General features: G+C 32.5%; 1 protein-coding gene across 1 annotated transcript; it reads left to right on the top strand.

The window, feature by feature from the left end:
* The first annotated feature begins 12,248 nt into the window (after positions 1 to 12,248).
* LOC121262930 (diacylglycerol kinase 7-like) lies at positions 12,249 to 23,277 on the top strand. Its single transcript, XM_041165636.1, has 12 exons — positions 12,249 to 12,697; positions 13,622 to 13,744; positions 13,910 to 14,047; positions 14,131 to 14,216; positions 15,012 to 15,099; positions 15,926 to 16,001; positions 16,830 to 16,912; positions 18,332 to 18,402; positions 20,486 to 20,563; positions 20,847 to 20,934; positions 21,603 to 21,719; positions 22,833 to 23,277. Exons 1-12 carry the CDS (start codon positions 12,362 to 12,364, stop codon positions 22,989 to 22,991), a joined length of 1,443 nt encoding a protein of 480 aa, XP_041021570.1. The 5' UTR covers positions 12,249 to 12,361; the 3' UTR covers positions 22,992 to 23,277.
* The last annotated feature ends 778 nt before the right edge of the window (positions 23,278 to 24,055 follow it).

Raw genomic sequence — 24,055 nt, 5'->3', positions numbered from 1 at the left:
ATATTTATATTATTTATTATATTTATTTTATAATAAAAATAATTTTATAATCAAATTTATTTATATAAAAAATTTTTGTAGTTAAATTATTTCTCTTGGAATAAAATTATTGTATATTTTGATAAAGTAAAATAATTTACTATATTGTTGATCCTCTTAATAACATATAATTAACCACAACAAGGTGTTGGTTGAAATGTACTTTGCTGAATTCATGTATTAATACGACTGATTGCTTCGTTTAATAAAGTTCTCACCTCTCACGTACTTGATATATGACGTTTGATAGATTATAGCGAAAGAAATTTAATTTAATTTAGAAAAAAAATATCTGTACTTACAGGGATTGTTCTGGAAGATTGAAACAATGGTAAAATTGGAAGGGAAAATAGAATAAACATCTTTCTTTCAAACTTTAGCATTAATGGTTGTAATTTGGTAAGTTTCAAAGTTTGTGTGCTTTGACGTAAACTACAATCTACAATTTTTCAAATTTTTTTTTTTTTTTTTCAGATTTCTCGTGTAAGGACAATCATGATCTTCTTTTAGGGGGAAAAGGATAAGGACTTCGTTTGTTTTCTTATGTAATGAGTTTGGATTCTCTTTGGATAGTTAAAATGTTTTATTGTATTTTATTATTATAATTTTTGTAGTTATAAAATAATAATAATATTAAAAAATAATTTTTTAATAATATTTTATTTAATTTTTAATTTTTATCTCAATTTATATCATCTCAACTCATTATCCCAAAATAACGTTATGATGTTTGTGTCATTGGTGTTACGATGTTTGTAGCATTGGTGTAGATAATATATTACTAGATATAATAATTATTCCAATTCTTTTTTAGAGAGAGAGAAAAATATGGATATATATTTTTTGGATATTTTTATATTTGATTTTTTTTTTTTTTTTTGGTTTCGTTTGAATGGAGAAGTGTTCATTTAATGCCTTGAAAAATGGTGCTATCCTGCCCATCACGGGAGACAACCGCCTAATAAACACCAACAATTAATTGAGTCTGATATGGACCAAACTTGTTTTTTTAGATCGAGGCTTCAATTAATTTGACTATGACCTTTGTTTCTATTTTGTTTCTTACTTAATTTTGATTGATAACTTGGTTAATAATAAGATCTATTATAATTTAGAAAAAAATTAAAAAAATAATTATTTTTTATAATAGTTGAATGTGGAAGTTTAATTTTACATCAGCGATGTGCAGAAAATAAGACTTATAAATAAATTTTTTTTTTTAATTATAAAACTTAAGAAAAATGAAAAACTAGTTTAAATAACTGTTTAAAATTTAAAACTATTTTGGATAATTAGCCGCCATCTACAAATTCATTCTAAAAGTAAATACCTATAATATGTTATATATAGACACTCATAAAATTACATGTGCTAACTGAGTCTAAAGTTTAACTTGTAATCTCTACGAATAACAGATTCAATATCTGCAATATGTCAGCTCTAAAGTTTAGTTCGGTTACACAAATAAGATGAAATAAAAAATTTATGAATAGGATTAAAATAGTTTGAGTTAAGATTTTTATAGAATTTTAGAAAAAGAAAAAGAAAAAATTGAATTATTTTTTTTTGTATTTTATTTAAAAATTTGAAAAAATTATAATGATGAGATAAGAAAGTTGAAATTTTGAAATTAAAAAATATTTATATTTAAATGGTATTTAAATGTTAAGATAAGATGAACTCAATTACTCCATTAAAACTCCAACACACTAATAAATTCAACAAAAAAACTTGAAGAACAAGATGATTAAAAGATCAACTCAGTCATAGTCTGTTGATTAGAAAAGAATTTACTTTGGTTTGAATGGCCCCTCTTCTTGGGTAGACTAGCTATTTTCTCTCTTACAATGAATAAATTTTATCTTATATTTAATAATTCCGATACTCAAACCATCGTGTATAGGAGACCTTATATATGCAGGAATGACTTAAATCAAGATTAAAATATATATAAGACTTAGAAACATTTAAAAAGATCTCGTAATTGTAAATTAGCTCGATCGTTAAGCAAATAAATAATCGTGAAGTTTTGCTGATCAACCAATGGTTGATCGAGCGCCTAGCACAGAAGGGACCTTGAGCTATCACCTCTATTGATCAGTTAGCATGCATGCACCTTAAATATCATTTTGCATTCTTAATTATCAATTCCATGTCCAAAATAAATAACTAGCTAGCTAGTGATAGTTTTAGGATGTAAAATGCATTCATTTTCCTAATTATTACATCTACCAATGTAGTACTATAAATTATCAAGAAGTATATTGATCATTAAACATAATTGGGATATTATTTACTTCAGTATAGTCATAGATCAGTATATAAGTCTCGCATATTTTCTTAAAAAAAATAGATAAATCTAAGACCCGTATGAAAAAATTAATTTTTTAATGACGGATCGGATCTACTTTTTTTCAAATTAATTAACACAATACCAAGATGAATTGCAAAATATGGGGGGTAATAAACACAAGGATGGAATCATATTTTGATCAGCTTATAATTTACAAATCCGAAGACATATATATTTAGGCAAATTTAGGACCCAAAACAGCATGCTTCTTCAAATCTTAACCATCATCATTTATGGTAATTAATTTTTAATTTTTAATTTTTAAAAATGGCTACAAATTACAAAAGGGAGAAAAGAGAGGTGGGGGTGCCCTAATGATTAGCCCTGTGCTCATCTGGGATAGTATGTAGTGTGAAGACGAAAGGGGAGGCATGAAAAATGATAGTTTACTGCAACTTTTTGGGATTCCTAACTTTGTGCTATATTATCATCATCATCATCATATTCCCTTCTGATAACGCACGCCCTCTCCCCCTTCCCTTGCCTTTTACGCCCTACAACTACTGCAACGTACATGACCACCTTTATATACTGTGCTATTCACCATTTCATACATTCTATACTATATTTAATTTAATTTTTTAAAATTTTTCTTGTTTTTATTATTCTCAAACTAATTACTTTCTTTTATTTATCATCTATGTAACACATTTGATAAAAATAAAAAAATAAAAAAAATAAATATGTGCATTATATGTTCTCAAAATGATGAGTAAAATTTTTCTTTTACACCTCAACTATGACTCACTTTTTCAGTTTTCAGACCCTTTGGCTCCCCCTTACCTACTATAGTCCTCCACCAACCCTCTCTCTCTCTCTCTCTCTCTCTCTCTCCATTAGTCAAGGTAAAGTTGATAAATTATACTCGATCTGATCCCTTAATTAGGTCAATCAAGGTCATTATTTACTGACTGAAATGAAACTTTGACAAGTGGCAATATTTACATATATATAGTCAAGAAACGAATTAAAGATATTTATCCAATAAAAGAAGTTCATGATATAGAAATGGCAATTAGAAGAAGAGTCGTATGCTGCAATTAATTGTAGCTTTGTTGATGGACTCAAAAGTAATCGGCCTGCTTTAGGGTGGGATCATGAAAAGTATGACCATGAATCCTACCTTCATGCTCATCTATTTCTATGGCTGGACTTTGTGATGAGGATTCAAAGTGAGGAGTTGTTTGACTTTGAACGACTTGTAAAATCATTCAAGCGCATGACCTTTGAGCTGAGTTTGAGTCTGCATCGAATGTTCCTTGAAATCTTTCTTCTTCTTTTCATTTTCTGCATTAATTCATTCAAACTAATTAAGCAAATGCCAAATGAACGTGTCCATTTCGTGTAGATATGAACCGATTTTCTCCAAGGACAATGCAGGGTGACTATCAAATCTACATGCACTCTAAATATGCACACCAGGGCAATTTCAAATTTTTTTTTATTCCTTTTAAATATTTTTTAAACATACTTAATCATTAAGAAAAAAAATACACAAATTCACTAGTAATTTATTCCTTAACCATTAAGTAAAATAAAATAAAATACAATACAAGAGGACATATTTGTGGTACACATTTGGTGTGCATCCAAGCACTTTCCTTTCTAAAACTCGACAGCTCTTTTCATATCATGATCAGGGCGGCAACAATATCACTAGTATGTTGTTTTGTTTTTCATGTAAATGTTGTCCCATATCGATGGAAACGGTACTTTATGTTATACATACATATAGTTTCAAGTCAAAATGAATTAAATCGCGAACAGATAGATCATCATCATGTTTACAAATATTTTGTATAAAAAGTAATGCTTCCCATCCTGAAGTCCATCGTGCTTGGTACATATAAGTAGGGTCATTACTTTATCTTTCATCGTCGTAGATAATTTTTTTTTAAAGTTACCTGCGCGCCTTACAATATATATAGCTATTTTGATTGTAATTGCATTAATTTTATAGAAAGACATAAGTTGTCATTAGGTAGAACAATAAATGTTAGAACTGCATGGGGACGCGAATGAACCAGCTTAATTCCAAGAAAATTATTCACGAGGCATTAATTAGTCTTTGGTAGATCATGAAATGATATAACTTTTTCAAATTTCAAAATAAAAATAATATTTCAATAATATTTTATTTAATTTTCAACTTATTTCATATGTGTAACCAAACCAGGCATGTCCCAATCCGGGCAGTGCATGCATGCAATTAGGAGAAGGTTATGGAGTTGATGATCTGCAATTCAGCACAAGTATTTCTCCCATTCATGGGGCCAGGGTGGAAAATGGAAATTAATAGTTAGGAAGGTTTCTTGAAGGAGCTGCTCCTTAATTTATTTTCTTTTGTCTCTAGCTAGCTAGCAAACCCACATGACATCTTAAGCATGATACCCTAATAATGGCTTCCACTTTAAAAAGCCTTTTTTACGTGACCTCATCAACCCTAACCCTTTGATCTCTTTTCCATCATTCTACATCTTCTCTGGTTTTGAAAATCTGAAGTGGTTTCTTTATTATTTTGCCTTTTAGCATGAGTAGTAGTACGTACCAAAAGGTGGTGTGTTTTGGTCATGTATTCGGTTTCATTCACAAGGGAAAAAGCTTCTTTTCCTCGCTAAAACTTTTCAAGTCCCTCCCCTAACCCCACCAATAATAGAGGAACCATAATTCAAGAAACATTTTCATGCAAGCAAGGATTGCTAGATCAGCCAATGACCCCAGCTATATATATATATATATATATATATTAATTAGCTAGCTAGGATCAATCGATCGATGATCTTCTCCCATCCATATAAATATATATATATAAATATATATATCTTCCTGATCACATAATAATAATAATATTAATAATTCCTTTATGAAATATCCATTTATTTGCCCAATTAGATCAAGCTCAAAAGGTCACCTTTTCCCATAAGTTCAAATGGAAAATGGAGAAAACTATGATCAAATACTAGTACTAGTACTATATATTATAATTAAAACTTTCCGCGCGCCCAGATCATCGATCGAGGGCTAGCAGCTATCAATTGATGGAATATTACGAGACAGAAGTAGGTCCCATAAATATATTCTTTTTCACTAGTGCAAGCTAGCCAAATTCAGTACCCCACCAAGCTCTTTTGTCACGGATATATACATGTTCAAAATTAATCATGTCATCTAGGTCAAACTTTAAGCAAACACAAAAAATGTAACAGCAATCACTCACGGCTGGGAAAAATTGAGGGCAATATGCCATCGATCATGATCTCTTCTTCTAAAAAGTTTCGGTAGCTTCTTGCACTCAAAGCAAGTAGACTTTCAAGTCCCCCTCTCTTTTTGCCTTTTCCCCCCCCCCCCCCCCCCCCCACCCCACTTTTTCTCGTCTAGAATAAAGGAGCTAGCGTACTGGTCTTGCTTTTAATTTGGTGAGGTGAATTCAGCAAGGAGAAGCACCAATCAAGCAAAAGATCATGAATTGGTAATTCCCCATTTTCACAGTACTTATACATCATGAATTAGTCATGTTTATAAGTTTATCAATATGAAGAAAAATAAACCAAAGGAGATCATCAGGTAATTTGAATGTGTTCATGTACTAAATTATGATAGTCCGACCAAACAAACAAATATATAAATGATTTATTTAGAAGAGAAAAAAAAAATCATGATTAATTCTATATGATGATCAGCGTTGTCACTACATTTTTATCGGGTTTATGCTGCGATAAAATAGCATCTAATCAGTTTGTTTTCGTCGCAAAAACTCCAACATGTACTGTCGAAATTATCTGAACAATATTTACTATGATCTACAATTTGGATGAAAAAATTTATAGCTTTTAATTACGATGATTTGTTGCTAAATTATTGGTAAAAAGAGAGTCATCCCAATTAATTAAGCTTTCTTGTAATAAATTAAGCTGATTGGGGACATTGAGCTTTTATATCATGTCACATAATTATAAAGAGTAACAATATTAGTTGTTTTAATTGGACCTACATTTGGATTAGATTTTCATTTTAAATAGATAATTAATTTGGAGGCACCGCCCCATCCAAGACTTGAATTTATTTTTTTCACTTTTTTTTATTTTTTTCATAAAAAGGAACAAATTAAATATTATATTGGAATTAGATTCTAAAATATTCCCATGCATGCCTCAAAAGCTGTTGTTGAAAGAACATGCATGGCATCTGCTAGCTAGCTAATTCTATTCTAATTTTTAAAGCTTTTTTGGGAGTTCTTGGAATCCTTAAAGAGTAGTTACCAACTATAGAAAATCCCAGTTAGATGAAATTAATTAGCTACTTTTTCTCCACTAATCATGCCTAAACTTGACTTTATCAACCACTAATAATTAATAGTTAATCCCTAGCCTTATACTTTACACATAAGCTAGCGTTCAACTTTTGATATAGAAATTAGCAAAAAAGTTTCTAAGAATGACTAAACCTTTTGGGTTACATCGATCGATCTTAAAAAGGAAGATATGCGTACGTAAAACACTCGAGCATTACATATATATATCAGTGGAATATCGAAGTGCTGATCAGATTGATCTATTAAACCATGCACAAAGTCGGGTTTTTAAATGCGATTTAATTTAAAGTTAATTAAGAAAAAAGCTTCAAAATATCTTCAGAGGGACTGAATTATATATATGCTTGTTAATTTAATTGTAATGATCAGTGGTGAATATTCTCCCTAAAAATATTTGATAGAGAAATGATAGTTACAGTTGTGAGTGCGCAAACGTCATGCAATCACTTTAAAAAAAGTGAATAAATATGATACTGATCATATGAAAATGAATTAATTTTTTAATAGTGAATCTCACTCTTTTTTAAAGCTACTATACAGCACTTGCGCACTCCACGACTATATGTAGCATTACTCATTTGTTTTTCTATCCTCACTTTTGGCAAAAAAATAATATACATGTATAGAACTTTTTGGAGGTTACAGAAAATGGAATTAGTAGTTACTTATTTTAAAATATGCAAGTTCTGTGTACTCTCTTTAAAAAAGTGGGTAGATATGTGACTCATATGAAATATTTATTATTTTAATGGTAGGTCTCACTATTTTTTAAAAAAAAAATGTGTGAGGTACAGTATGATCACCATATGACTGTATCCAACGTTAGTCTAAAATTAAGTAGAAAACTTACACTTTATTACTCCTCAACTTCAAGCTACCACTCATTTGGTAATATGACAATCAAATTAAGGAAATTATCTCTTAGCCCCCAAATTGTCACTCCATTTACAATTAGAATAGAGCCCTACCTTCAACTACAGTCATAAATGCATGCAGATTGGGTCATCTCTAGATCTCTTCCCTCATCCATCGTCCCCATGATTCAATAAGTTAAACTATTAGGTGGCATGTTCTCTACCAAGGGGGTCTTGAAAAGACAATCAGATCACATTTTGGGAAACATGGTCCTCTGATGAATTGAATATGTACACCTCTTATCTTGTAGTTTCTATAATTCATCTTGATTAACCATCTTCTAACGTGAGATATCATGATTGACCAATTAAAGATGGTAATTTATGTTAACTATATATATATATATATCCTCGTTTTGAATATGTTGTGATTTATGGCTGTCAATTCAATTTCAATTACATGATATTTTAGCTTAATGGAAAGCATTGGAAAACACAAATTATTAAATGCTTAGATATGATGCATTTTAAATACAATTCTATTAAACACCGACACATTCTGTAAAGCAAAGACAAATTACCTTATGATGTTGTAAAAGCCTGCAAATACGCAGAAAAAAAGAAAAGAAAATAAAAGACATTTTGAAGAAAGCAAAAGTCACCCAAAAAAATCCAGAGCTAAGATTTTGTGTTTCTGTAGTGAGGAAGAAAAAAAGCTTCAAAGTTGATTCATGCGCCTGCTAGCTGCTCCCACAAAAGCTGATGATCTTGCCCAGGAACTTTCAGTACGTCAGGAACAAGTGAAGGCATTACGCATGTCACACTTGTCAATAACTACACCTTTTGAACACCTTCGAATTGCACAGGAAATCAAAATTAAAGGATATATAATTAATTTATAAATTTAATGAAATGATTTTGTACAAAATAAATTTATAAATTAATATAACAGATAAAATAAAACTTTTATTATGAAATAAAAAAAATTAAAGTAGAAGTGCGGCATCCATAAAAAGATTTCATAAAAATAAATTTATAAAATAAATTGAAATAATTATATATATATGATACGTTAGATATATTTTATAATAAAAATAATTTTTACAGTCTAACATAACATATCAAATCATGTTAATTTGTAAATTTATTTTTATAAAATATTTTTACTAGTAAAACATATATTTTATCAAGATGAATGCTACAATCATAAATTGATGTGATTTTATGTGATCTGTCAAATCTATTTTATAATAAAAATAATTTAACAATCTGATAAACTATATCAAACTATAAAGCATTTATCTTTTATCAATAATGCAAAGGAAGTGGAAGAGAAACTAAACTAAAGAAACCAAATTTTCTTTCTTTCAACACGATAACCCAAAGGAATTCCTAGGCATTTATGCTAGGTGGTACCATTCCCTTGACTTTTGATTTGCCTTGTTTGGGAAGTTTTGGATTCCTTTTGGCCTCGAATTCAAACTTTTTTTCTTTTTTCACATTAAATGGGTCGGAAAAGTTATCAGAAAACAGAGAGAGAAGAAAGAGGGTGACATAACATAAATGCAAAAAGTGGTCAGGGTTGGGCAATCGCAGGCAACTTCCGAAAATGGTGCCGAGTCTGGGCTTGGATTGATGATTGAATCAATGAATTCCTTTTTTTTTTTTTTTTTTTTGCATGGGAAAGGAAAACGACTTTTTAAAGGGTATATTAACATGACCCCTCCCCCCCTGTGTGGGTGAATTTAACTACATTTTCTTGAAGACCTTATGCTTTTGTGTTCACATGGCTTCAAAGGACAAAAATTAATCATGAAGTTATTCGTGTGACCAGTCCTAATCCATTCGGATGCCCTCCAAAATAAGTAAACGCGTTCGTTGATGGCCGGACTTCATGGTCGGAAAGTCCTTAATTCGATGTTCTGAGCCACTCAAAAGGGTTGTAACAAGTGTCATACTTAATTGGAAGGAAAATAGTGTCTATAGTGTGATGAATACGTGTATCAAAGGCTATGGATTATGAATTTTGTAAAGGATTTTGATCGGCAAATATTATTGGAAAGGATTACAATTCACCTTATTCCAAACCACATCCTTGATCCATTTTATGAGTTTCGAATACTAAACTTTTCCCATTAATGTTTTATGCCATTCCCTTCTGATCGTGTAGATAGGTCGGATCGAGAATATTTAAAGATGAAAAATGATTTACACACAACATTTTTCACGACACTTTACATAACTATATTTTAAATGAGAGATATTTTTATAAAACATTTTATAAAAGTAACATTATTTTATAAAAATACTCTCATTTTATAATATTATTGTGTAATATGTTACGTAATATATTGTGTGTATATCATTACTCGGTCTCGTCAATAATAGATAACTCGAAGCAATTCATCCAATTAATAATATTTAGTGTCATTTTAAGAGTTGTTCATTTTAAGAGTTGTTTTTATTTATATATATATATATATTTTTTTTGGTTATTTGAAGGGTGATGGCTGGGGAACACCACCCCACCCTTTATTTTCTTTTTTTAATCATTCCTTAAAAATATTATTATCTTTCTCATAGAAAAGTTATCTTTTTATAGAGGTTGTTTCCGTTATACATTGAGGATGTTAGCTGCTCCTTCTTCTTTGTATAGTGTTCGTAGTTCCAAGGGCCGGTAATGAAGGGCTGAAGGCTACTATTTTTGTGCACATAACTGGTTGGGCCGACCATCTTGGGCTCTGCCGTTTCTGTTTGCGAACATTTTAATTTTGGATTGTTCAAGATGTGTCAACAGAGATATAAGCGGGTCCATCTCTTCCTTAAATATATATTATTCTCTTAAAAAATGAATGTTTGATGTGATTGAATATACCTTTCATTGTTCCATCTTTTGGAAAACGGTTAGAAAAATATAAACACACAATTATTTTTATAATTTTTTTATATAGTTATATTTTAAATTAAAAATAATTTATAAAAATAATATCATTTTATCTAAGATTATCATTTTCTAATTATATTAATTATAGCTACGGTATAAAAAAATTCAAAATTAAAAAATTTTACATTACATATTATTTACGTGATATAATTTGTTTTATAATATTTAAATTTTAAAATTTATTTTCTAAATAAAATTATGCCACGCAGTTGTAGCATAAAAACATTAGAGAGAATTATTATTTCCATCCTATTACAAAATAATATATCATTAAAAACTAAATTTTATATAATTAATTTTGGTGACATGATCTCAATCACTATGATTGTATGCTTTGAGAGACATTCCCTCACAATGAAGACCTCTTTTGATTTATTTTTTTTGTTTTAATTTGTCAATTAAATTCTCATCCATAATTTTACGAAATAATGTATTGATTACTTGTTAATGATAGTGGATAGAGAGACATGAATTAGCTAAATCTATTGAGTATTTAGCTATAAGGTCAAAATGTGATCACAATGGATTAGTCAAATTCTAAATAATTAGAATTTAGCTACATTTACCTTCAAAATAATTTCTAAATTTAAAAATTACTGTACATATATAAAATACATATTTTATCAATAATTTATCTCTTCCTTTATTTCTATCACATATTTTATCACAATAGCTGGGTTCATGTGCACAGGTTCATGTGTTGGGGGTTGGGTTCATGCATTGATATATTAATTTGAGTTAGTGATATATTAATTTAATTAGAATATGATTACTAATTAATGCATAATAGGTAAAATGGTAAAATATGATAAAATATAATAAATTAATAATTAAAAAAATTAAATATTTTTGAAATGATTAATTACTCATTACTATATAATAAATAAATAGATAATCCAATGTAGAGATTTGATATGAATAACTAAAACAAAATTTAAAATCAAATTTATCTTATATTATTTTATTGTTATATAATAAAAAAATAATTATTTCAATATAAAGATTTATATGAATGAAATAGCTAAAAGTTATTTGTCATAGATCGTAGCAGTAGAGAAGAGGGGCAGTAGAAGATAGAGAAGAAGAAGCTCGAAGAAGGATGCAGCGGCTAAGGGGGAAACCTAATCTCACGAGCAGGATGGGCAGGGTAGAAGGCTTAAGGGGCTGTCACCGTGGGCCATAGCAGTGGGTCGAGGACCAAAGGCCAACGTCTATCTAGTTATTTCGTATAGCATTTCATTATCTGTAATAATGTCACAGGCCCATTACTGAAGGGCAGTTTAGTATTTTACTTGTTAGTGTATAAACATAACAGACTACTCTATGAAATCATCTGGAAGATTTACATTGCAATTCTATTACAATTTGGAGGTGCTCTCCCTCGAAGAGAGTTTATTAAATTTATAATATTATTTTCATCTTTTCCCTCTTTCATTCATCTCTCGTACAATTTGTCTGTTATATTATTTTTTTTTTACATTTTTAAAAAATATTCTTTAACTTTAAGTAATGGCTCAAACTATATTTCAACTACCGACTAATTTGGATGTAAGAGTATTGGTATTGAATTAGTCAAATATTTTATTATTATAGAAAGTATGATGATTAATCTAATGTAGATTTTAAATTTTAAATGATCAGTTAAAAGTGTAAAAGTTATATATTAATTAAAATTTGAAGAGTAGGATAATGCTATCGACGAACTTGAAAGTAAAATCCTGCGAGGATTCGATATTTCATTAAACAAATAAAAATACTACTATTTTCGAGGGCTGCCCCACCAACCACTCTCGTAGATGAGAAATCAGTTTCTACTCAGTCTGCGTTAGTGCAGTGGGAGGAGGGAGGCGTTGATAGATATGGGGTCTCCGTCGACGGGCGAAACGACGCGGATCGCGGCGAGGGCGTCCATGATCGATTCTTTAAGGGGGTGCGCGCTGTTGGGGAGCCAGATTGACAAGGCCGAGCTCCGGAGGAGGCTCCTGATGCCGCAGTACCTCCGCCTTGCCGTCCGCGACTCCATCCGGTCCAAGGACCCGACCGCCGGCATGACCTGGATGCACGACCGCGGCGGCGACGAGGAAAACCTTGAGCCGCCCGAGGCCCCGATGATCGTCTTCATCAACCCGCGCAGCGGTGGGCGCCACGGCCCCGTGCTCAAGGAGAGGCTCCAGCAATTGATTGCCGAAGAACAGGTTCCAATTTCTTGTCTTTTCTCTTGCTAAATAAATTCAAATTATCATACGTACTCCCATATAGCTTTTATGTATATGTATGAATGCGTCCCGGTTTATTGTTTTTATTGGATGAAATGATTGATTTTTTTTGGTCTGGTAAGTTTAGTTGAACTTTTTATATGTTGATGAAAGTAATATATGCCGGGACGTGTGATGAAGTTGTGGAGTGTTAAAGAAGCACGGATCTAGAGTGGTGGCTCTGTGCAATGTGTGAATTTGCTTGTTTTGTGGGAATAATGCGTGCGATTGATATTTTCTTGAGGTCATTGGCTGGGAACCATTTTTCCGCTCGGCTGTCAGGTTGAGAAACGCAAGCTCTTTGGTCCTCATGTGATATCTCATTCACATTTCCTCGTGGTAGCTACATCTTTCGGTATTATGTCAGACACATCAATTTTCTAACTTTATGGCTATGTTGAGAGAGCTTGCAAACAAACTTGTGAAAATTGGAATGTTTTAGAGGGTAAAAAGGGGAAAAGTGTCTTCTTTCAACCTGGTCAACGTGACCTCTTAGCTATTGGTTTATGATATTCAACAAATTTAGAATTTCACTCCGAGGGTAAGAATAACAATCCTAATATAACTCACAAATTCACAATGTTAATGCCTATGACTCTCTCTCTCTCTCTCTCTGTGTACATGTTTGTGTGAGTACGCACCAATACACGCATGCGTGCTTGGAACTACTTCAATAATATGCAGCTGTAAGCTAGTTCTGGCCGTGCAACTTAAATGTAGGCTGCGAGGAAGTCATTCTACTTCAAGGTTTTTAGTTCTTTTTCTGGGTGGGGGTGGGGACCTTTTAGTTATTTATATATAATATTTTTGTGTTTTTATTTTTTGGAAATTTGGTCTTTGAACTGGAAATACTTTGTAATGCAGGTTTTTGACCTGGCAGATGTGAAGCCTTTTGAGTTTGTCCAATATGGGTTGAAATGCCTAGAGATGCTTGCTGATCTGGGCGACTCTTGTGCCAAAGAGACTCGTGAAAAGATGAGGGTTATGGTATGGTCACTGGTCGCATTAGCCTGGAGCACACTTTCACATATTGTTCTTCAATATATAGCTCAGTTGCATTTACCCCCATTATTTGGAAAATGATAATTGTATCTTTAGTGAATTTTAAAAACGTATACGTGTTAAATGTAAGCTATTGAGCTTCTTGAGCAGGTTGCTGGAGGTGATGGTACAGTTGGTTGGGTGCTGGGAAGCCTTGGAGAACTTAAGAAACAGGGTAGGGAGCCATTTCCTCCTGTAGGAATCATTCCACTCGGTACTGGAAATGACCTATCTAGGAGTTTTGGTTGGGTAAGCTTCTATGCTCTCTGAAGATTTGAGTTCTCTGAGTGCTGTCTTCTATGTTGAACTTTGGATTTGAATTTTTTCATTAGGGTGGTTCATTTCCTTTTGCATGGAAATCAGCTGTCAAAAGATCACTCCACAAAGCTATTACAGGTCCTATCTGCCGTTTGGATAGGTAAGCTTTCTATTATCTGGTAACAGCTAGTAATATATTTTGAATTTTAGGGGTGACAATGCAATTATTTTTTCCAATTATAGGTGTGGTAAGTGAAGAGCAAAACATTAAAGATATATAAAGTATAATTGTAAATTTTCTGGCGGGCAAGTGAATGTTTAATTAATTGGGATACCGTCCCTCTTCTGTAAAAAAAAGTGATTGTTTAATTAATTCTTCAGCAAAAGAAAACTGTTTGTTTAATTATCTTAAAAATTGACACATCTCTTACATATTGTAAAATATATTTTTTGATTGGCATGGTTGTCCGAGAACAAAGTCCCGACTAATCATGGGGTTGCACACATCGGCAACTGCAAGTGCACTATAGTAAAATATCTTTTTTTATAAGTTATTTTTTAGAATATCTTCTCTGCACTTGTATATATATAAAAGAGAGAGTATCTTCCCTGCTCTTTCATGGTTGGGGGCTATTGTATGTAACGGACTAAATGTCCATGACTTTTTACTATCAGCTGTAAACTCTAGTTAGGTATTTCTCATGTATACTCCCTGTATACTTGAACTTTGCCTACTCTTATGAATAAAATACCTTGATTACCGATAAAAAAAAAAATGTTTTAAACAATTCTTATACTTTCCTGTACAAATGATATACTTGTTTGTCTCTTATGAACATCTGATTTAGCTTAGGGTCACTTTGTTATGGTCACCATTGTTTTTAGTAAAAAAATTTCTGTGAGTGCTTATTGATGTGGCTAGGAAGCTATGTAAAATCGTTTTTTGATGGTGCAGTTGGCATATTCTGCTGTCAATGCCAGTCGGTGAAGTTGCTGATCCACCCTACTCCCTGAAGCTTACAGAAGAGTGTGCTCTTGATGAGGTTGCTGATCTACTTACTCCACATTCTACTATTTTAGATGGCTACTAACATGTTAGTATTTTTTTCTATTAAGTTTCTTCAGGCACTTTTTTACATTGGGGCTTCTTAGCTGCTAATGCATTTCGGGTGCAAATGCTTGTTGAGTTGTTTATCCGTTCCGAAAAGATTATACTTTATACCAGTTAAATCTGTTAATTTGATGATATCATATCGTTGATCAACCATGATATATTTGTTTTTTCTTTCCTCATTTGCTTTATTTAATTTGAGAAACTTGTTGTGGTAAACACTCACTAGTGTTGTGTGCTGACAATGCATGAACGTTTAAGTGAATCCTTGTTGTTACTTATTAACATTGAACTTATGTTCGTGAAGGTAATAACGGTTGTGGTTAATGGGTTTCAGGAATTTTATTTGTCTTGTGTGTTTGCCATTAACTTCAGTTTTTCTTTAAAATAAATTATAACATTCTTGTTGCTTAAAGGTTTTTATTACAATCTATATTCTCAGTCAAGGAGACTCTTCAGTGGCAGGATAATAATGATTGTAAAAATTTATTTAGAACCATTTAAATTTACATTTTGTTTTTGGCTTTCGTTGGTATTATGTGTATTGTACACGTAAACTCTAGTTAGGTACTTCTCATGTATACATCATGTGTACTTTGTCTATACCTTCTTCTCTTATGAATAAAACTTCTTGATTACTGATAAAAAAAAATGTCTACTGTATATGTAAAGATGAAACTTTGAAGAATAGAAGTGCTTAGGTAAAAAACTTGCTGAGTCTTTCCTTTTTCAAATGTGGAAACTTTCTTTTGATGCAGGGTTTGGAAGTTGAGGGGGAGTTGCCTGATAAAGTGACTTGTTATGAAGGAGTGTTTTACAATTACTTTAGCATTGGTATGTTGACCTGACTGGTTCAATTTAATTTATCCACTTATAGTATTTGGCTTGGTTTGTGGGAGATAATAACATGATCATATCTGCCCATTTCTCAGCTTATTGGCATATCTTAGATGGCGGAATAACTACCCAAAAATTTATGAAAACGGTCAACCTAAAATAAGTTTTTGTATGCCCAGCAATCCCTTACTGGTGCTTGTTTGCATCCTTTTGGTTTCCAGAAATCACTCAGGTTAATTAAGAACTGATAGAATTTAATATTCAGTGGCACTATTTAGTTTACCTAACATGTACTTATAAAAAAAAAAAAAGTTTACCTAACATGTTCACTCAAATGAGAATGCCAGGACACACACATACACAAAATTACAAAAGAAGATGTGCTTTTTGGTATGTTTCCTAAAGTATGTTTTGTTTGTTAGCCTTTGGTCTAAATGACAGCCACTTGAGATTCTTTCTTATATGGAACTTTAGATTAGTTTTTGTGGACCCTAGGGCTTGTTTGGAAATAGATCTCATTCCAAAATTCTCATCTCATCTCATTCCTAAACATAATTCAAATACTAAATTTTCAAATTAATCATTACAAATTTTTCAAACTAATCATTACAACTTTCCCAAACTTTTAAACAAAAAATAAAAAACAAAAATAATATTATAAAACTATATTCTAACAATATTTCAACTTTATAATATTTTTTATTCAACTTTTTCTTCTCCTTTCCCAAAACCCAAAAAATACTCAACTCAAACTATCTCACTACTATTCACAAACTATCTTACTACTATTCACAAACTACCATACGTCATCATTTTGTTATGCAGGAATGGATGCTCAAGTTGCTTATGGCTTCCACCATTTACGCAATGAAAAACCTTATCTTGCACAAGGTCCAATTACAAACAAGGTCTGGTTGAGTCTCTTGATTGCTTTATCTCTGAGTTCATATAGCTTGAGGTGTTATACCATTGACATTAGATTTTACTATTGATTAAAGTTCCTCAATAGATTTTACTACTTGCCTTATGTGATTTATTTGTTGGTCTTGCCTAGAACTCCAAGGAAATATATATGAGGGGGCGAGGAAGCACTTTAATAGTTTCTTACAATATTTTAACATTTCTGTGTTCCTTCTCCCCTGAACCCGCAAGAAAACATGTTGGTTGATGAATAATATTGGTTCTAACTAATTTTCTACTGCATTAGTTTTTTTTTTCCTTTCTGCACACTGCACCGGAACTTTTGTTTTATAAGCCGCACTGTACCAGGACACAAGTAGATATTACTCAACTGTTAAATATCATATGTTGTTGTAACAATATGAAGCTTGGTTGATTTAGGCCGAACAAATATGACTCAACTGTTGAAACTATATTCATTCCACTTCTCTTGAACTTTCTTATGAGTACCCTCTTTCCTAAGCCACTTGTTCTCAAATTTAAGGAACTCCTCTGTCTTTGTGAAATTTCAAACAATAGAATCTCTTGAGGTGGAAGAAATTTTCTGAGAGGCATTAGAAAACAGAGCAGCCAGGATGGTAGATAGACTGGATGGGCATTTATATATCAGTGTTCACGATTATTCAGTTGAATCACGTTTTTGTTTTTATTTTTGCATCTGTTTTGTTTATAATTCATAATCAGAAAACTCATTTTTGAAAGAATAAGGGCTTGTTTGGGAAACACATCTCATCTCATCTCAAAATTTTTCATAATTTTCTTCCCAAACGTCACTAAAAACACAAACACTTTTTAATTTCAAATCTTCAACTTTTTCACCTAATCATTACAACTTTCCCAAATTTACAAATAAAACACAACAAAGTATACTACTTTTTCAAATTTCAAAACAAAAATAATATTAAAAAAATAATATTTTAACAATATTTTAACTTTATAATATTTTTATTCAATATTTTCTCTCTCATTTCCCAAAACCCAATAAAACATCTTAAGTCAAATCATTTCACTACTATTCACAGACCATTTCACTACTATTCACAAAATTCCCATCTCATCTCATTCCCTAAGTATCCCCTAAGTACATACGTTAGAAACCTGAAGTTTTGAATTATATACGAAAACTGTGAACTTGTTTCATTCATTTTGTTATTTTTGTGGTTTTTATATTGGGAATGAATCATTACATATGTTATTCAGCCAAGAAAAAAAAAAAAAAAAGAATCATTACATATGTCACCAACAATATTAGCTTTGTGCTGCATACAAGGATGATGTTCTTAAGTTATATGTTTTTTTTATAAGAAATGATATTAAGTATCTAGGTCATTCTAACACGAGTGCAATTTGATCAATCTGTCATGCAGCTTATCTACTCTGGTTACAGTTGCACTCAAGGTTGGTTCTTCACACCTTGTGCGAGCAGTCCGAGTTTAAGGTCAGATATCTTCGAACCGACGTTGTTTGTGTTTATTTCAATGGCTATCTACGATTGTTACTTTCTCTTAAAATGAAAAAAAGAAAGGTTTTACTCTTATGAGTAGGTCCCCAATTCAACTTGTCATAAAGAAATCTAATTAGGCAGAAGTGCTTCTATGTATCATTCTCTCCTGGTTGAGAAGAAATTCTTGATTTTGTGGATGAGCAGATCCATAATGGTCTCAACTAGTTTTTCTTGGCTGTACCAATAAAAAAACTAGTTTTTCTTGGCTGTAATGTTGACATATGCTCGTAACTGGTAATTTGAACTACTTAAATCCTAATCACTTGTTGAAAGCTCAAAAATAAAGAATATATATTTTTTTGTAGAGTTGAAATTATCAAATATATATATATATTTTTACTTATAAAAAAAAATATGTAGATTTTTGTATTGTGTTTCAAATGGTGATGATAGGTTGGCTACTTTGGCAGTGACATTCTTTTGAGGAAGTTTGTGCTTTGGGTTTTACATTCTATATCAGTGTCATAGTTATGAAGTTACTTGAGCTTCTAAAAGACTTTTTGCCTGCAGTTTTTGTAGAATAGGGGTTGCAAGTGCTGAAGATCAATATCTAGGCTACACTTCCCCAGGGAAAAGTTTCAAAATTGTTAGGGAGGAGAGCACTGGCAAGGCCTATGAATGAATGTGTCAGATTCGATTATCTCCCTCCTTTTTTGGGGTTTACATCTCTCTTCTCCCGAACTGATTATTCATTTTTTCACTTCATGAGAGCTTCTATCTTATGTTTTTTGGAAGTTCTAGGGCCTTAACTACCAAGAAACTCATCCTGCCAACCTTGTTCCTGTTGGTACTGATATAGCATTTTCTCATATCTCTATCTCTCTATTCCAACTCTTTTCTGGATTATATGTTTGTCTTTCTCTATCAGTCGCAAAAACTGATGTGACACTTAACTTGACTAATAACAATGACTTGCCAGATGTGCAACATATTGGGTAGGAGAACCTGACATGTATCTGTCATTGTTATTTCTTCTTTGCTGATCTTACTTTTTACCTGGACCACTGTCTTGGTAGTCTTGCGTCACTTTATGTCAAGCTTCTTGTACAAGTCATTTTAGAGGATGGGTTTTCTTAGGGGTTGCCACTCTGCTCAGTAGGAGCCACTGAGCCAGAGCTGAAGGTTTTCATGATTTTTCCCTCTTTCAGATGAAATGGATAATGGAGAAGAACAATATCATATTTTTCTTTTTCATGGGCTGAGGAACTTAAACTTCTTTAACATGTATGATTACTTTGACTTTGTGTGTGAGAGTTTCAAAGGTTTTCTCTCACTTATTTCTAGATAGGTGTTTCTCTTTTGTGCATCCTGTGTAGCTGGGTTGCACCTTTTGCTATTTTTAATGAAGTTTATTACTCATAAAAAATGGGTTTTCCTTCCTCATTAAGGATTCCTATAGCCTTCATGTGAATGTGATTTCTTTCTTCATGGTACTTTGACATGCTATCTGATCTTTCAGTCATCAAGTTAGTGATTTTCTACATTTTTGGGTCCATTTGTGCATAATGAATTGAATCTTCAAAGGATGCCTTTTTGGGGGATGTGGCTAATTTGTGGTAGGTTGCATTTCTCTAAATTTTGGAGTATAAGTTCAATTTATTTGGCCTTTTGCTCAGCAATGGATCACTATTTTAAATTCCTTGAAATTCTGTTGGGGCTGATTCTTCTGCCTTACTTATTTAGGTTAGAGCCTCTCTCTCTCTCTCCTCTCTTTCTTTAGAGAGCATAGACATAAGGATATGGTGAGGAAATTACATGCAGTGCCATTCACCAAATATGGTTTTCAAATCTATTGTCTAAATAAGTATAAATCTCAGTATAGGAATTTTTGGGGTAGGTTAATTTATTCTGATTATGGTGAGAGATGAATCACTCTTTCCTGTTTGTGGCGTAAAAGGTTTGCACTAAAGTTGTTCACAGTAAAATTTCATTAGTAGATTTTTTTTATTGACACTTACCATTCATAAGATAATATGTATTTGTAAATTAAAAAAATGAAAACCCTCTCTCATTGTAGGGGCCTAAGGAACATTTTAAGGATACATGTCAAAAAGGTCAATTGCTCAGAATGGGAGGAGATTCCTGTTCCGTCAAGGTAAATTTCTAATGATATAACTTTGCCGAGCTAGAAAAAACTTAATACTATTATTTAATATCAGAATAATGTTTACTTCCATGCATCAGTTTCAAGTACCATCATCTAGTTCTGAGTATATGCATATATCTCTTCTTCTTGTTGATCCTCTACCTTCTTCTCGAAGATAGATTGTTGAACTTAGCTTGATAACAAGCTTTTAGTAGGAGTAGGATGCTCTTGCCTTTTTGTTATTGTGTTACTTTATTTCTCCTGACAATGTTATATTTCCTTTTTCTTCCAGTGTAAGGGCAATAGTCACTTTAAATCTTCATAACTACGGAAGTGGAACAAATCCATGGGGAAATTTGAAGCCAGAGTATTTGGAAAAGGTATCATATATTTGTGCTTGAGATGACATATGTTGCTTTTCAGCAGATTTGTAGGCTATGATTATGCACACACATGCATATGTTTTACTTTCCCTGTCATTATAAACTTTTTTTTTATTGGCACCTGGTGTCCAGGAACAACGTCCCGGCTAATCTCGGGGGTGCACAGGCCCTCGGCAAAAAGTTTCCCGCAAATGCACCTCGGGTAATTTAAGGGGAAAATCCCCAGTCCGATGGCCTCTAGAGATTGTTTGCACCCAAGGGGATTTGAACCTTAGACCTAGGGGGAGCATACCCCAAGCCCAAGGCCTTTACTACTTGAGCCAACCCGTAAGGGTTCCCTGTCATTATAAACTGACATAGTTTACTTGTGCATTTCTGTATTTTTGTTGCATTTTGTAGTAGTTGAAAGGGTGTTTGGGTTTCGTAATTGTTTGTTTGTCAGTTTGAGTGATCTGTGTTGGTGGTTACTTATTGAGAGGATGCAAAGACTTCTTTTAACACTCTTTTGTTGCTCGACAGCTTGGTCTTTGTTACTTTTATTTATTTATTTAAAGAATGGTCTATTGTCAAATGTGATAGCAATAAGTCCGATGAAAGCATACTTGTCAGTGTGTGGTGGTTCCAAGAGTTGATACTTACCTGGATTTTTTTGGGGTTATTCTTAGAGAGGCTTTGTCGAGGCCCATCCTGATGATGGTCTACTAGAAATATTTGGTCTAAAGCAAGGATGGCATGCATCATTTGTCATGGTCGAACTCATCTCTGCCAAACACATCGCCCAGGTACTGCATCTAATTTGAACTTATTGTTTGTGCTACCATGTCAAATTATGACTATCTAGGCGATGCTCTTGTATATGTCCCATATATTTGGGCTCTTTTCCATTCCCATGATCAGAAATCTTGTTTTCTGAAAGAAAGAAAAAAATTCTGACTATCAAATGCTAATGGATAAGACTGGCACTGGTGAGGGTCTTTATAATATTGGTATGAACCTGGATATTTTCCTTAAATATTTAGAGTGGAGGTGCTGCATGGCAACTCCCCCATTGTTTCTGGCTCTTTCTTTTTCTCACCGAAATTATCAGGTTGCTTTCGGATTTTGTTAACCAGGTGTCATATTTTTTTCCCTAAATATTTTATAGTTGAATATGGATATATCATTAGATGGATGGGCACAACATAGTGGAAATGGAAAGCTTGATATTTCTGTATGATTGACGAATCCTGTTACTTATAAAAGAAAAATGATTGATGAATCCTGTCGAAGCATCAGATGTTAACTAAAGCAAGAATTTTTATTTGCATACACTTCTACGTAGAAAGCACAAAGCCTTGGTTTGTTTTTGAAATTTTATACATCAAAGGCTATAAAATTGCCCTGCCACATTGAAACATGTTGGTTATTACAAAACCTATGTGCATTCTTTGGCCTTTGATATGCTTGCTGTTCCCCGTTGAGAGTGAGTGCATCCACCTGAATATTCAAAGATTTTCCGTTCTGTTTGTTGCTGATATCAAGACTTTTCTTATATTTTATCTAGACTTTAGGGACCACTCAGCTACTTTAAGAAGTACCATCCCTCTTTTAGGAGCTTGAAAACTTTATTGTATGATTAAGTGATATTTTCCACATAAGTGGAACTCAATGGAAAGGTTGTTTGACTTTCTTAAAAAGAAAAAAGCTGTTTGACTTTCAGGCCATGCTCCACATCCTCTAGTTACTTGGCAAAGTAAATCTGAATGGCTTACTCCAATTTAGTGCTAACTGCAAAATGGAAATACTAAAATAATGAAATAAAAATATGATGTGTTTTTGCCATTGTGATTACAAAAAATGGTTGAGCTCTGTTAATCAAACATTGGCACTCATGAGGTTTTATTTGGTATCTCCAGGCTGCAGCAATTCGAATGGAATTTAGAGGTGGGGAGTGGAAAGATGGATATATGCAGATGGATGGGGAGCCATGGAAACAGCCAATGAGCAAGGACTACTCAACATTTGTGGAAATTAAGAGGATCCCTTTTCAATCACTTGTGATAGGTGGAGAGTGATATCAATTACTTGCCTTCCATTTGGGAATGGTGCTTGTAAATCTTCCCTGAGGTCTTGTAAATTTTAATTATGTGCCTCACTTAACAGTGTATCTGTTGTTGTATCAATTCCATTGTTAGTGAAAATCTAAACTATTACCTTTCCTTTTTAGATGTCATACACAATATAAGAGTGGTACTATCTAAGGGTATTCTTCTGGTTTAATAATCCTTTGTATTTTGTAATGATCTCATGTATAGAACATGCTGACTAATTGATAATATATGGGCACACTGCTTGAATCTGGTGTTTGATCTGTTCAATATTTTGGGGTTGCAGGCACATTAGTTGCAATGGCCTATCGTTTCTGGTCTATTTGCATTTGTTAATTACTAAGAACTACCATTTGGGTTGACGATTAAGACCATTTGATTTTAGAGAAATTCTATTTGTAACCGGCCAAGGGAACCACGGGGAAACCACGTCCCACGTGGCCAAATAGAAACGACGACGTTTCTTCTATTCTTCGTCTTCCCCTTTTTTCTCATTTCAGAATCACGGCTGCCAACCTCATAGTTCTCACTTCTCCGTTTGGATAAACCGAAAATTTTTGCAAAGAACTGCGTGATTTTGATAAGAATAATCATTATTTTACCACTGCCAACTGATCTATCTAAAGTAAACAACAAGCTTCTTCCAAAATTGTAACTTTTCTTTTAGACCTAGACCAGACGCGATACTTATTCTAAAAGCGGAGGATAGGAGTTCTGAAATCTGACTTTCTTAATTGCAGACCCAACATTTCAGACCTATCCTTCGCTCTTATATGTTTATTTTCTACTCTTTTTTTTGTAGTGCTTAACGGTTTTCGTTTCCATTTCTGGACTTTTCGAGCTCTGGTTCCTTCTGCTTTTCTTTTTTTGGGATTCTTAAATTTCATTTTCCATGCTTTTCGACCCCATATGGTAAGTTTAATACTATCAGATCTATCCGGTGCCTTTTGCGTCTGTACAAACTGACTGGTTGTCGAGAAAACTCAAGTAAAGAAAAAGTAATAATACTTGAGATTTCTCGTTCTGTTGCA

The sequence above is a fragment of the Juglans microcarpa x Juglans regia genome, chromosome 4S (genome assembly GCF_004785595.1).
Source record: "Juglans microcarpa x Juglans regia isolate MS1-56 chromosome 4S, Jm3101_v1.0, whole genome shotgun sequence".
Lineage (NCBI taxonomy): Eukaryota > Viridiplantae > Streptophyta > Magnoliopsida > Fagales > Juglandaceae > Juglans > Juglans microcarpa x Juglans regia.
The sequence above is the reverse complement of the archived record's forward strand: the minus strand, read 5'-3'. Positions and strand labels throughout refer to the sequence as shown.